The sequence below is a fragment of the Trichechus manatus genome, unplaced genomic scaffold, assembly GCF_000243295.1.
Source record: "Trichechus manatus latirostris isolate Lorelei unplaced genomic scaffold, TriManLat1.0 scaffold00061, whole genome shotgun sequence".
Classification (NCBI taxonomy): Eukaryota; Metazoa; Chordata; class Mammalia; order Sirenia; family Trichechidae; genus Trichechus; species Trichechus manatus.
In genome coordinates, this window is record NW_004443997.1 from 12,820,958 (window position 1) to 12,836,758 (window position 15,801).

Genomic DNA, 15,801 nt, shown 5'->3' on the forward strand with positions numbered 1-15,801 from the left:
CCCATCTATGCAAGGTCGTTTTCACACATTTGAGGGCACAGGGCAAAAGAACTGATGGAAAGTCTCGGAGTTCTCTGCTTTTCCAGTCCTGAGCTTAAACTGACATCTGTTGGTGGAGCTGCTGAATAACTGGTCAAGAGCTCCCATAAAGAACGGCTGTTATGCTGAAGTCTCCGTTATCATGTCTTCCTTTAATGTTCAAAGATTATTAGCTGAAGTTCAATAAATCTCAAAATGACTCCAGGACCAAGTATATTCAGGAATCGTCTCAGAACCCTGTAGAATGAGTGCAAGTAATACTAACTGAAGCTTTTGCAAGAAAAGGATCCTCTGAGAATAAGTTGATCCTATTATTTTTACTTTAGTGAAGCTTTGAAGATTATAGCTTGAGAAACAGATACAAACCAAACCCCTATAATGCACGCATGTAACACATGTGGCCCAGGGAAAACTCACAGAAGTCTGAGGCTTTAAGGTTATTAAAATGTCACTGACCTTTCAGAGGTAGGGTCTGCACAGTTCAGAGGATATTTGAGCTCAATAACGTCTCCATTCTTCTCTTTTAATTGCCCATGATGTTCCATGTAATACTGGACCAGCTCAGCCAAAGTGGCAAACTTCTCCCCTCCATACAGGTCATAGTAATCACCAGTGTTCTGAATCTTGATGTGGGTGACAGCTCCATTTCTTCTAAAATAGTCCATTGGAAGGGGAAGGGGGGGAAACCAAACAAAGAGCTATTCTAATAATAAAGATGGACCTCATGTTCAGTATTAGATTTCACCTAAATGTTGAAACAAACTCAAGGGAAGAGTTTATACCTTCCCTGTACAAATGTAATGAGTAAAAATGACACACATTCAACCACTTCAACACAAGGCTTTATTTATTTGTTCCTTTCTCCTATGCATGTCCCATTTTGAAAGAATGTGCCTACCAAACTGCATATATTAAGCGGTAATAATTTTTCCCATTGTTAATTAATTAAGGAGCCATATAATTAAAGTTAAACATACACATAAATTTATTATCCAACAAATCTGTTCCTAAGTATTTTGCCCAGAAGAAGTGTATGGCCACCAAAAGAACTGTACATGAATGTTCATTAAGGCTGTCCAGAGGCAAGATGAGAAGGCAGAGAGGGTCAGGAGCTGGTTGAATGGACACGGGAAATCCAAGGTGGAAAGGAGGAGTGTGCTGTCACAGTACAGGGAGAGCAACTAGGGTCACATAACAATGTATATATAAATTTTTGTATGAGAGACTAACTTGAATTGTAAACTTTCACTTAAAGCACAACAATTAAAAAAAAAAACTCATCTCACTGTATACTTAAGGTACTGTATATATCTTTAAAAATCATTTTAAAGACTCATATAATTGACAGTTTCTAGCATGAGATAGCTAACGTGTTATCCTACTGAGTTCACATATATAAGTATAAGCCAAAAATTTTTCAAACTGGCCATTTCAGTTTTCCTGAGAAAGGTTATTATGATTTCCATTTGGTTTTCTGACCTACTAAATACATCTCAAGACCTTTGTAAACCCCAAGGTGTCTGGCAACCCAAACAGTAACTACTGACCTATATTTATTTTTAGTTTGACCCTGTCACATTATTAATGAAGCCTCTGGAAAATATAAATACATTTATACCAAAGAATAGGGGAAATGGGAACTAAAGACAAAAAGAAAAATTGTCCCATAATGTTACTGACAATATTTACTTCTAATTCTTAGTAAAAGGTGCCCTAATGGTGCAGTGGTTAAACGCTTGGCTGCTAACCAAAAGATCAGTGGTTCGAACCCACCAGCTGCTGAACAGGATAAAGATGTGGCAGTCTGCTTCCGTAAAGATTACAGCCTTGAAAACCCTATAGGGCAGTTCTACTCTTTCCTATAGGGTCGCTATGAGTTGGAATAGACTTGATGAAAATGGATTAATTCTTGGGTGACAATCTTTCCCATTGCTTAAAAAGACTCAGGTCACATTCTCCTCCAGCTATATCTGACTCTATTTTAACGCCTGAGCTTTCTAATCTTTAATGACATAATACAAAAAAAGATCTATCAGGTATTATCTAGATCAATATATAACAACATACATGGTTCTCAGAAACATACTACATGAAAGAAGCACAATGCAGAATGATATGCTTAATATGAACCATTTATGTAAATCTGAACACACTCAAATAATACTATATATTATTCATGATCAGTGGGCTCAAACATAGCAATGATTGTGAGGATGGCACAGGACCGGGCAGTGTTTCATCCTGTTGTACACAGGGTCACTGTGAGTCAGAATCGACTCGATGGCACCTAACGACAGCAACAATCTTCATGAGACGTATATGTTAATTTAACGAACTAGCGAGCTATACACCAAACTCACGATGATAGCTGCCTCTGGGCAAAAGGGAGAATGGAACTGAGGGTGGTGACTGAAGGAAAATTTTGTTCTATTTTGTATCTCATGTTTAAAGGAAAAAAAAAGCAATAAATACAACACAGGTGATTGCTACTTTTTTTTTTTGTATTTTTTCTGTACTTTATTTTCCCTCAAAATAAAAAAAAGTTCTTCCCTGACTAACTGAACGTGAGGCAACATAATCACCAGTTTTTCATCATGGGAACAAGAAAAAAGTGAGGTCACCCACAGAGAGCCAGACCAATAAACATCATACATGCATATACATACACACAGAACAGTGTCTATAACATATAAAAAAACGGGTAACAAGTGAAACATAGAGGCACCGTTGCGTAGTTGTTAAAAGCGTTGGTTCTAAGACAATTCACAAGCAAAAGATAGATAAATCAGTCTTTAAACTTATGAAAAGATGTTCAGCTTTAATCACAAAAGAAATGCAAATTAAAACTCACTGAGATACCATTTCTCACCTATCAGATTGGTGAAAATGAAAAGCCTGACAACAGCCTCAAATGGAGAGGCTGCGGAAAAACTGGCACTCTCATTCATCGCTGGTGGGACTACAAAAGTTCTTGTATATAGTAATGATGTCATGGTTAGAGAGAGAAACGTCCTTATTCACAGGAGACATGTTAAGTATTTAGAAGTAAAAATGAATGTGGTGTCTGCAACTCACTTTCAAAAGGTTCAGCAAAAAAAATTATATATGTACAAACAAACACACTTTTAAAGAGAAAAAGCAAATATGGCAAAATGTTAATAACTGGTAGGGGAAGGGAATATGGGTGTTCACTTATTCATCTTTCATTTTTCTATAGGTCCGAAAATTTTTGAAATTAAAAAGTTGGGGAAAAGAAAAACAAAACAAGCAAACAAAAAAACCACAGGCTCTGGAGTCCTAGCTCTGTAACTTACTAGCTATGAGAACTTGGACAGGTAGCTTAACCTCTGTGCCTCAGCTTCCCCACCTATGAAATGAAGATAATAATGGTACTTACTGATAGGTTTGTGGGAGTAAAATAATATGTGTAGATACAACTATTGGCCTCTACTTCTCCAGAGCAAAAGAGAAAGAAGGAAACCAAAGACTCAAAGAAGAAACTAGTCTATAGAACAAATAGTCTACATGAACCACGGTCTCATCTACCCTAAGACCAGAAGAAGTAGATGGTGCCTGGCTACCACTACTAACCATTCTGGTCAGGGCCACAATAGATGGATCTGTATAGAACTGGAGAAAAATGTAGAACACAATCTCAAATTCCTTAAACAAAAAAAAAACAGACCTACTGGACTGCTTGAGACTGGAGGACTCCCCAAGACTACTGCCCTGAGATATTCTCCAAACTTTGAACCAAAACTAACCATGGAGGTCACCTTGTAACTAAATAACAAATTGGCTCAAAAAATAATGGATATCACCCGTAAGTACTGTGCTCCTCTAAAAAAAAAATCATCCATATGAGACCAAACAGTCACGTTATTTTAAAACAAAGATGAGGATGAATGTAAGGGGACAGAGAAACTAGATAAATGGAAATGGAACAACCAGAATGGAAATAATGACAATGTTCACACACTGTGAAGAACGTAACAAATGTCACTGAACAACTTCTGTAGAAATTGTTGAATGGGAACCTAAAACTGCTGTGTAAACCTTCACTGAAAACACAATATTAATTAAAAAAATAAATAATATGTGTAAAGTACTTAGCACAATAGCTTGGTATATGGCAAGACCTCAATAACATTTGCTATCATCATCGTCGCTGTCATTATTATATAATCTCCATCCAAATGCTTACAGCTCAAATGTCATACATCAGTAGGTTAGAAGTCTGTGCTATGATAAGCCGGAGAGACCTATGAAGACTCCACCCACTCCTTGCGGCAAAAGGGAAGTAAAAACCAACGACAGACTCCTCAAGAAACCGATCCAAGCCAAAAAGGGAATTCCCAAGTCTCAGAGAGATTCTAAATATATCCTCAAGAACATGTTTAACTTATCTCTCTATTTAAAAGAACAATAATAAAAGTACATTCAGAAAGCAGTTCAGTTCTAGCTCCTGGAGTGAACTAGAATAAAGAAAATAAGGATAAGAGAGTAGTCAATTTCTAGAAAGACTCTCCCATACAAGCTCATAGAGACAGATAACAGAATACTCATTGCCATAAGCCAAAGAAAAAACATCTGTTGCCATCGAGTCGATTCCAACTCATAGTGACCCTACAGGACAGAGCAGAACTGCCCTATAAGGTTTACAAGGCTGTAATCTTTACAGAAACAGACTGCCACATCTTTCTTCCGTGGAGCAGCCAGTGGGTTTGAACTGCTGACCTGTCAGTTAGCGGCCGAGCACTTAACCACTGCACCACCAGGGCTCCTCTTCACTACTACACTGTTTAGAAAAAATTAAAAAGTGAAAACAGCCTAACGTCCATCAATAGGAGATTGGGTAAACTTGGATATGTTCACACTATTGTTACACTATATAGCCGCTGCAATTAATAATATATCCACTGCCACAGACTCAATTCCAACTCCTAGCAAAGCTATAGGACGGAGTAGAACTGCCCCATAGGACAGACTTCCAAGGAGCAGCTGGTGGATTCAAACCGCCACCCTTTTGGTTAGCGGCCAAGCTCTTAACCACTGCGCCACCAGGGCTCCAATTAACAATACAGAACTCAAAAATTGAAAAAAGCAAGTTGCAGAATGATCATCACATTATAAAACCATTTATTAAAGGTGAGAATTTTTAAAACACACAAAACGACTTTATATACTTTAGATCATACAAACGTAGTACAAGCATAAAAGCATGTTCAGGAAGGATGTATGCCAACCTCTCCGTGGTGGTTTCCTCTGGCAACAGAGGGAGGGGAATGGGACTGGGCATGGGAACAAAGGGGACCACAGCTTCCTCTGTAACGCTTTATTTCTTGAAAAAAGAAAAATGACATGAAGAAAGACTCTTAAAAAATATTTTTCCCATTAAGAAATAAACAGAAGGTGTGATCTGGGAATGAAGAAGGGTGGTGGTTGAACAACATGATGAATGAAATTAATGTCACTGAACTGAACATGTGAAGACTGTCCGCACGTCAAATACTTTCTTACATATATATTTACCTCAATAAAAGTAAACAGATTAAAAGTTTGCAAGCGGCCATCTAAGAGGCATCAATTGGTCGCAACCACCTGGAGTAAAGGATAACGAAGAACACCAAAGACACAAGGAAAGTATTAGCCCAACACACAGAATGGGCCACATAAACCAGAGACTCCATTAGCCTGAGACCAGAAGAACTAGATGGTGCCCGGCTACCACCAATGAATGTCCTGACAGGGAACACAACAGAGTCCCGGATGGAGCAGGAGAAAGGTGGGGTGCAGAACTCAAATTCTAGTAAGTAGACAAGACTTAATGGTCTGACTGAGACTGGAGGAACCCCAGAAAGCATGGCCCCTGGATTCTCTATCAGCCCAGAACTAAAACAATTTTGGAGGCCAACTCTTTAGACAGGGGTTGGACTGGACTGTGGGACATAAAGTGATACTCGTGAGGAGTGTGCCTCTTAGCTCAAGTAGATGATACAAGAGACTAAATGGGCAGCTTCTGTCCGGAGATGAGATGGGAAGGCATAGAGGGTTAGGAGCTGGTTGAATGGATATGGGGAATCAGGGGTGGAAAGGAGGAGTGTGCTGTCACAGTATGGGAAGAGCAATTAGAGTCACATAACAATGTATGTATAAACTTTTGTATGGGAAAAAGTAAAAAAATTAAAAAAAAAAAAGTAAACAGACAGAAGGGACAAGAAAAACGAGACAACCAGGTTCAAGAGGAGTGGAACCAGGATCTAACACTGGCATGCTTAAGACTGCATATGGAAGGGCCACAATAGATGGACCCTGATAGAACGGGAGAAAAACGTGGACCAGAATCTTAAATTTCTTTTAAAAAAAAAAGACTTACTGGACTGGTTGACACTGGAGGACTCCCTGAGACTACTGGCCTGAGATACTCTTCAAACCACCAAAACTAACCCCTCAGGTCACCTTGTGATAAAAAAAATTAACAAAAAATTGGTGCAAAAAAATAATGAGTATCACCTGTAAGTACTGTGCTCCTTTAAAAAAAAAACCACCTATATGAGAGTATATAGTCAACAATTACTTTAAAACAAAGATGAGACAGTAAGGGGGCATGGAAACTAAATTAATGGGAACGGAACAACCAGAATGGAAATAATGAGAATGTTTACGCATTGTGAAGAATGTAACCAATGTCACTGAACACCTGTGTAGAAATTGTTGAATGGAAACCTAAACTGCTATATAAACCTTCACCAACACACAATAAAATATTATTGAAAATGTGTATGGACTGCTCAACTCATCCTCCATGGTCTCTCGGGGCGGGGAGAGAAAAATGCCCCACCATCCACCATCATGCCCCTTTCTAAGTACCTTCCCAGGCCTCTCGCTCTCCGGAGGCCACTCCCTGAACTCCGACAGCAGGCTGACTCATGTCTGATCTATGGCCAGTGCTCAGGTAGGGCCTCACAGCAGGGTAGCAGACAGGCCTTCAAACTTGACATGAGGGCAGCCAGTTGTACATGTGTGATTTCACAATTTCCTACCTGGCAAACACTCTTGAGGTTCTCTCTTTTACTTCCAACTTACCTAACGGAAAGTGTGAAGTCTCCAGGGTTACTTTTACTGGGCCTTGCCAAAAAACTGCCATCAACTCCTCTTGTCAACAGTAGGTTTTCTGCCTCCACGCCAGTGATATTTGGGTGAAACCATCTTGAAAGACAGAGAAAGAGAGAATGAAAACCAAAGGACTTTGTCAGCACTGCTGTTCAAGCCATCACAGCTAAAATACCTTATAAGTAGCTGATAAAATACAAATCAAGACCTTCCCTGCCCCTTCCGACTCTTCTGCTTGGTTGCCATCCCCTCCCACCTTCTTCTCAGTAGAGGCCTCGGATTCTGCCAGCACAGCAGGTGGGGCTGGGGACATGGCTGGTGGGGGCCAGTGCTGGGGGTATTAAGCCAGCACACTTGGTGGGGCCAGGCCCAAAAAGACAGTCCTCAAGGTCAGGAGACTGAGAACATGGAGTGGGATTGAGCAAATAGGTAAATAATTCAATAATCAATAATATATAAATACGTAAATATACAGAGGATAATGGGAGCCAGGTTCCTCACTGCTGGAGAGGGAGATACAAATATGGAAAGGGAAAAAGCCAGAAGAAACCCTGTGATATTAAGTTGGAACTCGAGGTAACTCTAGTTAATATACATGCATAGACATAAAAATATAAATATATGTATGTGTGTACATATACATGTGTGTATACACATGCACACATACATTTTCTAGCTCTCTTTTCTGAAACAGCCTGGAAGCAGTGACACCCCAGTAGCAACTGGCACACCTAGCACCCTTACCTTGGTTTCTAAATACTATTCTCCACTAGCTGGAACATGGGCTCCTTGGAGAAATGGCTGATTCTAGGGCTAGGAGAATCAAAGAAGATGGGCTTGGAATATCTTATTGTGCCAGAGCAAGAAAGAGTTTCAACAATAATGAGAATGTGTCAAAAGGATACAGGAGCCAGCTCTAAGGGTTTCCACTGGCCAAACTGGGGGCAATTTAAAACTCAAAATAAACAATGATTAACAGATTATAACTCATTGAATAAAACAGAAAACTAAGAGTCCATACAGATATTAACTTTTTAAAAACTAATTAAAAATACATAGGGAAAAAGGGAAACAGTCCTTGCAGTAGAATCACAAATAATGAAACATAGAAGGAATGATGAAATTAGAAAATCACAATCTGGCAACCATCATAGTAATAGGCAAGTATCATCAATGGATGCTAAAACTAGTGGGTTAAAGTTTAAGGATGGACAGTATTTACAGAGACTCAGAGCAACTCCCCACAAAACCAAACCCAAACCCACTGCAGTCAAGTAGATTTCAACTCATAGCGATCACATAGGACAGAGTAGAACTGCCTCATAGGGTTTCCAAGGCTGTAATCTTTACGGAAGCAGAATGCCACATCTTTCTCCCGTGGAGTGAACTGTGGGGTTCAAACCACCGATCTTTTGGTTGGCAGCTAAGCGCTTTAATCACTGTGCCACAAAGGCTCCTTTCTTCCCACAAAATGCTTATTAATTACTTTCTAATAAGTAAAAAAATACTAATAAACTTTACATGGAGAAACTCGACAGATAAACCATCTTACCCAAGTGATGACAGTTAAAATTACTATGCTTCCTGCTATGATGCACTGAGAAGGGTGTCATTTCTGTGTCATGCCAAAAATGCATTACTTAAATCTAATGATGGAGAACGTCAGACAAACTCAAATTGAGTGGCATTCTACAAATAACTGGCCTGTACTCGTTAAAAATTCAAAACCATGAAAGCGAGGGAGAAGACGGGGAGCTGAAGAACAGTGCAGTTTAAAGGCCAGAAAGAAGATACAATAAATCAAACAACGCATGATCCAGGATTATATCATGGACCAGAAAGAAAGGGGGAAAAGGGAAGAAAGTTTTTTGTTGTTGTTCTGTCTTTTGCCATAAAGGATATTACTGAAACAATCTGAAAGGGGTCTAAAGATAAGATAAGGAGCCTTAGTGGCACAGTGGTTAAAGCGCTCGGCTGCTAACCAAAAAGTCTGTGGTTCAAACCCACCAGCTGCTCCATGGGAGAAAGATGTGGCAGTCTGCTTCCGTAAAGATTTACAGCCTTGGAAACACTATGGTGCAGTTCTACTCTGTCCTACGGGGTCGCTATGAGTCAGAATCGACTTGACGGCAATGGGTTTGGTTTTTGGTTTTGATAGGATGAGACGGTAGTACTGTATCAATGTAAATTTCCTGATTTTGACGCATGTGCTGTGGTTACGCACGTGAGTGTGCATGTTTTTAGGAATGGCACACTGAAGTATTTATACACACATGAAGGAGCCGTTGTGGCACAAATGGTTAAGCACTCAGGGACTAACCAAAAGGTTGGTGGTTCGAATCCACCAGAGGCTCCATGGGAGAAAGACCTGGTGACCTGCTTCTGTAAAGATTACAGCCAAGAAAACCTTATAGGGCAGTTCTACTCTGTCACATGGGGTCACTATGAGTTGGAACAGACTCAACGGCATCCAATAACAGTAGTAACATATATGGGGGAGAGGCCAGGGCAGGAGGAGCCAGGGAAGGGAGGGGATAGACAGAGAGAAGGAAAATGTGATAACCTATTCACAACGGATAAATCTTGATAAAAAGTAATTAGAAATTCTTTATACTGTTTTTGCAGCTTTTCTGTAAATTTGAATTATTTTAAAATAAAAAGTTTAAAAAAAAAACACATAAGGGACGAAATCTACTGTGGATGGCACTGGCTTCAGAGGAGTTCTCTCTAGTTCCCAGCAAGAGGGTTTCCTTGATGGATTCCGCAAGTCACCAACAATCATGGTCAGGGAAATATCTACAATTAAGTCATCCTGGACCTTTAAATGCTCGCAGGAATGTAAGTCAATATTAAACATAGTCCTGGCACTGACAACTCAATGAACTTTTAAGAGACTGCTCAACAAATATTGGCCCAATTAAAGCATTTGACAACAGTGAAGTAGAGAGATAATGCAAGGGTGAAGAGCTGTCCTCAATCACTCATTAAGGATGTGGAAAGCAATAGGAGGAAGAAATGGAATGTGTGGCTAACTGCCTCCCTGAACAACTACTTCCTTTGCCATGAGACCAGAAGAACTGGATGGTGCCCGGGCTACCATTACTGAAGGATCTGATCCAAGATTCTATAGAAGAATCCTGATCAAAAGGGAGAAAACACAGAACAAAATTTCAAACTCTCATGGAATCCAGACTTTATGGAGCCATGGAGACTGGATGACCCCTGAAATTATTATCCTGATATAAATTTACCTTAAATATTACATTAACATAACACATAATATTCATATAAATATTAAATAAGCCAAAAATATTCATAAAGCCTTCTTAAAACCAAACAATAATTTAGCTTAACTAGTAAAAATGTCTGCCTTGAGCATTGTGCTCTTTAAAGATTGATCTACATGGGATCAAACTGACAACAGCAACTCAAAAAGATTACACAGGAACCTCAGGGGACAGTAAGTTTGTTAATAGAGGAGGAACAACTCAGAAAAGGAGGGTGAGAATGACTGCACAACTCAAAGAATGTAATCAATGTCAATGAACTGCACATGTAGAAATGGTTGAATTGGTGTCTGTTTTGCTGTGTACATTCTCAGTAACAATAAAAAATAAATTATTAATGTGGTTTCAAAGATAACATGAAAGAAAAAAATGTCAAAAGCTGCACAGTGTTCTGGCCAGGAGCTGCTGATCAGACAGACCTGGCGCATATGTGGGCTCCACCACTTACTAGCTGTGACCTGGGCAAGTTAGTTCATCTCTCTCAGCCTCAAAATCCTCAGCTGCCACATGGAGATGATAGTTCTTACCTCATAGGTTCATTTTCAGAATAAACTTAGATAGTAAAAGAAAAGGACTTATTAGTGACTCTAAAACACAGAGAACTTTAAGGGGCAGAGAGAACAAGTTCACGGTGGTGAAACCATGGGGCAGAGATGGGGAGAACGGTGACACAATGTGAAGAATATAACCACTGTCAATGAACTATGCATGTAAAAATGGTTGAACAGGTGTATGTTTTGTTGTGTGTAATTTCACCAAAAATAATACAGAAAAGGGCTTACTAAATTCATTCATTCAACAAATATTTACTAAGCACCTTTCATAGGCAAGGCATCAAGACGCTGGGGACACAGCAATTAATAAAACAAAGTCCCCCTCTCATGAAGCTCTCTTTATAATGGGAGGGGACAGAAAATAAAGACATACCAAGTGAATACACAAACTGTCAGATGGTGCTAAATGCTATGAAGAGGGCTGAAGTAGGGTCAGGGGACTAGAAAGGGAGTAGAGAGTAAGGTAGATACTATTTCTATAGGGTGACTGAGGAGGGCTTCAGTGAGAAGGGAACATTTGATCAGAGACCTGGAAGAAGTGAGGCAGCAACAAGCTGACACTGGAGAGCAACAGGATCAAGGGCATAGGGCTGGCACCATATTTAGCATGTTCAAGCATGCAAGAGGCCAGTGTGGCTGCAGCAGAGCGGGCAAGGGAAGAGAGGGGTAGGGGATGAGGCCAGAGAGGTAATTAAAGTCCAGATTGCGTAGGGCCTCGGAAGACAATGTAAGAACTTTAGCCTTTATTTTTTATAAAATGCCAAAGGACTAGAGGGTTTTAGGCAGGGGAGCAGCATGATCTGACTTATATTTTTAAGTGATCCTTCAGGCTACTCTGTGAGAGCAAGGATAGAAACACATGGATCAGTGAGAAAGCTACTGTGATAATCCCAGGCAAGAGATGATGGTGCCATGGACCAAGGTGGCAGCAGCATAGTGATAAGTAGTTTTCCCAGGAATATTTTAAAGGTTGTTGCTGCATGCCATTGAAGTCAACTCCAACTCACAGTGACCCCATCAGACAGAGAACTGCCCCATAGGGTTTCCTAGGCTGTAATCTTTAACATAGCAGACTCCCAGGTCTTTTTTCCCGTGGAGCCACTGATAGGTTCAAACCGTTGATCTTTCGGTTAGCAGCTGAGCATTTTAACAATTGCGCCATCAGGGCTCCTATCTTAAAGGTAGCCAACAGGATTTGCTATTGGATTACATATGGATTGGAGGACAGAGATAGGAGAAAGACTGACTCTAAGGTTTTGGGCCTGAGCAACTAGAAGACTGGAGGTACCATGTACAGAGATGCAGAAAGAGTAGAGGAGGGGAAAATCAAGCATTAGATATGGTATATGTGAAATCTGAAATGCCTACTAGTCACCCAAGTGTCTGCTTCACATAAGCACTGAAAGTTACATATTACAGACAATCATAACAATAAATGTAAGATTGTTGTGACCAAAAGTAATAAGAAAGGCAAGAATCCAGATGTAGCATGATTATCAACATTCCTGTTTATAATAACTGAAATTTATTTTGATTTTTTCCTATAGCATCTTATTAGCTTTTTTGGTGAACCTAAACATCATTCTGATTCATTGCCCTAGAGAAAAATCACAAGGCTCAGATCAAAAGGGTAAAATACTGGTTTGCCTTTTACTGCCACTGGGAGCTTTTCAGAAGATCAAGATGGACTTCCGCCCAGGAAAACTTCAACCTCCATTTATTTGATACCTATCATTCCAGAAACCAATACTTTTGCATTCAGTATGGTTACTTAAACTAGCCAATTAAAAAAAAAAACCTCGTCTGCAGCTTCTTTGATCTGTGGTTCCCACCTGCGTCCCAAGAGTGCCAAGGAATGAGAAAGTAGTAACAGAGGGCTTCCAGCTATTCATAACTTTTCAAAAAGTATAATGGAAATCTTACATTAACCCTCAATTTATCTGCCTACAGAAGCTAATTAAAATGTCCAATCGCTTTTGCTTTTGGCTGCAAAGCAATTATGTCAACTTGCTATGGTAACATGATCAGTTCATGGTAGTCTGAAGTTCTGAGTGGCATCTATGCCCTTAGCCAAGAAAAATTAAAAAAAAAAAAGAGAGAGAGAGAGAAAACCAATTATAATATAACACATGCAGGCTTGGAGACCAAATCTTTCTGAATACTGGGTTTGTCGTTTAAAAAAGAAAAAAGGAGAGCCCAGTAGTGAAAATGTTAGGGATCACCGGCCCGTGGTAGTCAAGCCTTGTGGATAGGGGCATGGACTCTAGAACCAGATTGCCCTGATTCAAATCCCAGATGTGTAACCCTGGGCTAGTTCCTTAACCTTTGTTAACTTGTTTATAAAATGGGGACAGTAATAGTACCTATCTCATAGGATTGTTAAGAGGATAAAGTCAGTATTTATGAAGTGTCTAGAACAGTGCCTGGACTTCCAGATAGCCAAGGACAATGGTGCCTGCCTAACTCCACAGCTCCCTACAGATCCTCGAAAAACAATACAGAATAAAAAGAACAAGTAAAACTACACAAACACCACACCCTCACTATAACTAGAAAACAATGCCCAGACTTACAAATTACCTCCAGGTAAAAAAAAAAAAGGAAACACACCAAATCCCAAACGAGAGATCTCTCCTCCTGCTGCAAGCCTTTACGCCAAGCAAGGGCATTCTGAGAAAAACTTCACGGAGGAGAGAAGAGGGGAGTTAGTGGCAGGTTCTAAATCCACCTCCAGAAAGTCCATCCTAAGCATGAAAATACCGAAAAAGTGCCATGGCAGATCAGAGCACTGTTTACAGGGAAGGGGTTTAAAACTGTGAATGATTCGAGGTAGACATGTAGACAAGTAGACCTCTCTTTTTCCCACTGTATCCCTAGCCCCTGGGGAGGGGCTAACAGAACAGTCCTTGATAAGTATTTGTGGACAGAAGGGAAGGAAGAGCCTTGGGGGTGAGCCCCATCCCACATCCACACAGTTATCAATGGGATTTTGTCAAAGATGGCCCCTACTTCCTTTTGGGCACACGGACAGGAAGGGGCACAGACATCAGCTGGCAAAGGCTCTCTTCAAATTGGCCCCACCAGCTCTTATTGTTTCTAGAAGCTGGTTAGTTCTTACCCCTGATTTGAGGTGCCCAGGAGGAGACTATCCCCTATCTGAATGCTATGATAGTTATTTTAATAAGAATTTGGGAATTGAGTGTCAAGGGCACCTGTACATAACCCAAAGCCTCCCAGTGCATGTGGAAACACCAAATTTTGATATTTCAACTAAATTAATGTCAGGGGGGAGAAGTCTGCGTCTACTTCTCTTCAACACCGGTACCCTTACAGGACTTCACCCAGTTGTGTTCTGTGGTCCACACCTGTAAACCTGCAGGTGCTAGTAACCACAGCGTAATAAACAGGGATGAAACAGCTGCTTGGGGCTTGGCTATCTAAACAGTCCTTTCTACACGAAAACCAGCTGAAGCAGACCACACTGTTGTAGCCCATTTAACAGCCCCGTTTAAAGCAATGAAACTTCATATTTATCCTGATATAACTGAAGTTACTGGTAAAAATCATATTTAAATAAAACTTTACAAATTATAAAGTAAAAAATATGGTTTCTCTGTGTTTATATTAGTGCAAACACTTTTTTCAGCAACTATGAACTAGCTCTAATAGTAAGAAAAAAACAATATATTGGCTTTTGAGATATTATCACTGGTTAAAATTATAGCTACTTTTGCCGAATGTTTGTCATGGGCAAGCGTGCAAAGTAAACTCAAGAATTCACATTTTCAATCACTTCATTCTAACATTTATTTCTAAAAAAAAGTTCTACAGCGAGACTCTGAATCCAGATGGTTTCCTATTGTAACCATGTGCCCTCACATTGGCATATTTTAAAGAAATAACACTTACATGCAGTATCCTGCTGACTCCGGCAGAGCGGAAGCCATTATACAAGTGGCTGCCCCTGCCCCAGGTGAGTCTGGGTAAATATCACCTACACCATCAGGTAAATGAGCAACAGGAGATAAGCAAGGCAGGTGGTCCTCCTTACCGTTTTTATTAAATAAACCATAAGGTTGCATTTACAACTTATAATTATACCTATCATATCATTAAGAGTGAACAGATGAGCGTGATGTTTACAGGGGAAACTTAGTAACCAGCGTTTAGCACAGAGCTTGGACAGAGTAAGGGCTTAATAAACATTAGTTATCACTGTTGTTATCATCATCATTATTGTAAAAAATACGCAGGATAGATACTGCTCATGCATAATTGTTTCACATATACAAAACAGCACATAATTAGGAAGTGCAATTTCTAGTCCACTTTCTATTTGAAAAAGTTCTGTTTGAACTTTAATATTGTCTAAAACTGTCACTAGCTATTTTACCAAAAAGCATTTGTAACAACGTACCAAAACAGTTTTTCCCCAATTATATTTTTAACATTTGTTTTCAATCACTGATGAGTAATGAGTAATACGCAGCAGGCAGAGTTGATTCAGCCTCTGAGATCTCAGTGAGGGGGTAAGGAGAACAGCAGGAGTCACGGGAATCTGTACAGGGTTGGCCTCAATGATTAGAAGCATTTGTAATACTGGGTATGGAGGCAAACACACACACACCCACACACCCACACCTCTAGCCCCCCACCTGCCAACTAGCATGAATTCAATACAGGAGGAGTTAGTTCTATTTTAAAAAAAAAACAAAAACTGTAATACATACACCCTTTATTACCCGAAAGTAGTGGAAAAGGCAATTAGCACGGCCCCATTTGAGTTTATCAGGAAGGTGATTAACATA

The 15,801-nt window shown here is 39.9% G+C and overlaps 1 protein-coding gene across 5 annotated transcripts in view; it reads right to left on the reverse strand.

Moving 5' to 3' along the window:
* Nucleotides 1-15,801, reverse strand: part of PTPN11 (protein tyrosine phosphatase non-receptor type 11) — a 75,341-nt gene that overhangs the window by 49,722 nt on the left and 9,818 nt on the right. For all 5 annotated transcript variants that reach the window (XR_002824531.1, XM_004379063.2, XM_023733787.1 and 2 more), the window contains exons 2-3: nucleotides 7,126-7,248; nucleotides 496-690 (exon numbers count right to left, since the gene is read on the reverse strand). Coding sequence is in view for 4 of the 5 variants with exons in the window: in XM_004379063.2 (XP_004379120.1) it covers nucleotides 496-690; nucleotides 7,126-7,248 (318 nt within the window). In the remaining variant the exon portion in view is untranslated. The remainder of the gene's footprint in view (nucleotides 1-495; nucleotides 691-7,125; nucleotides 7,249-15,801) is intronic.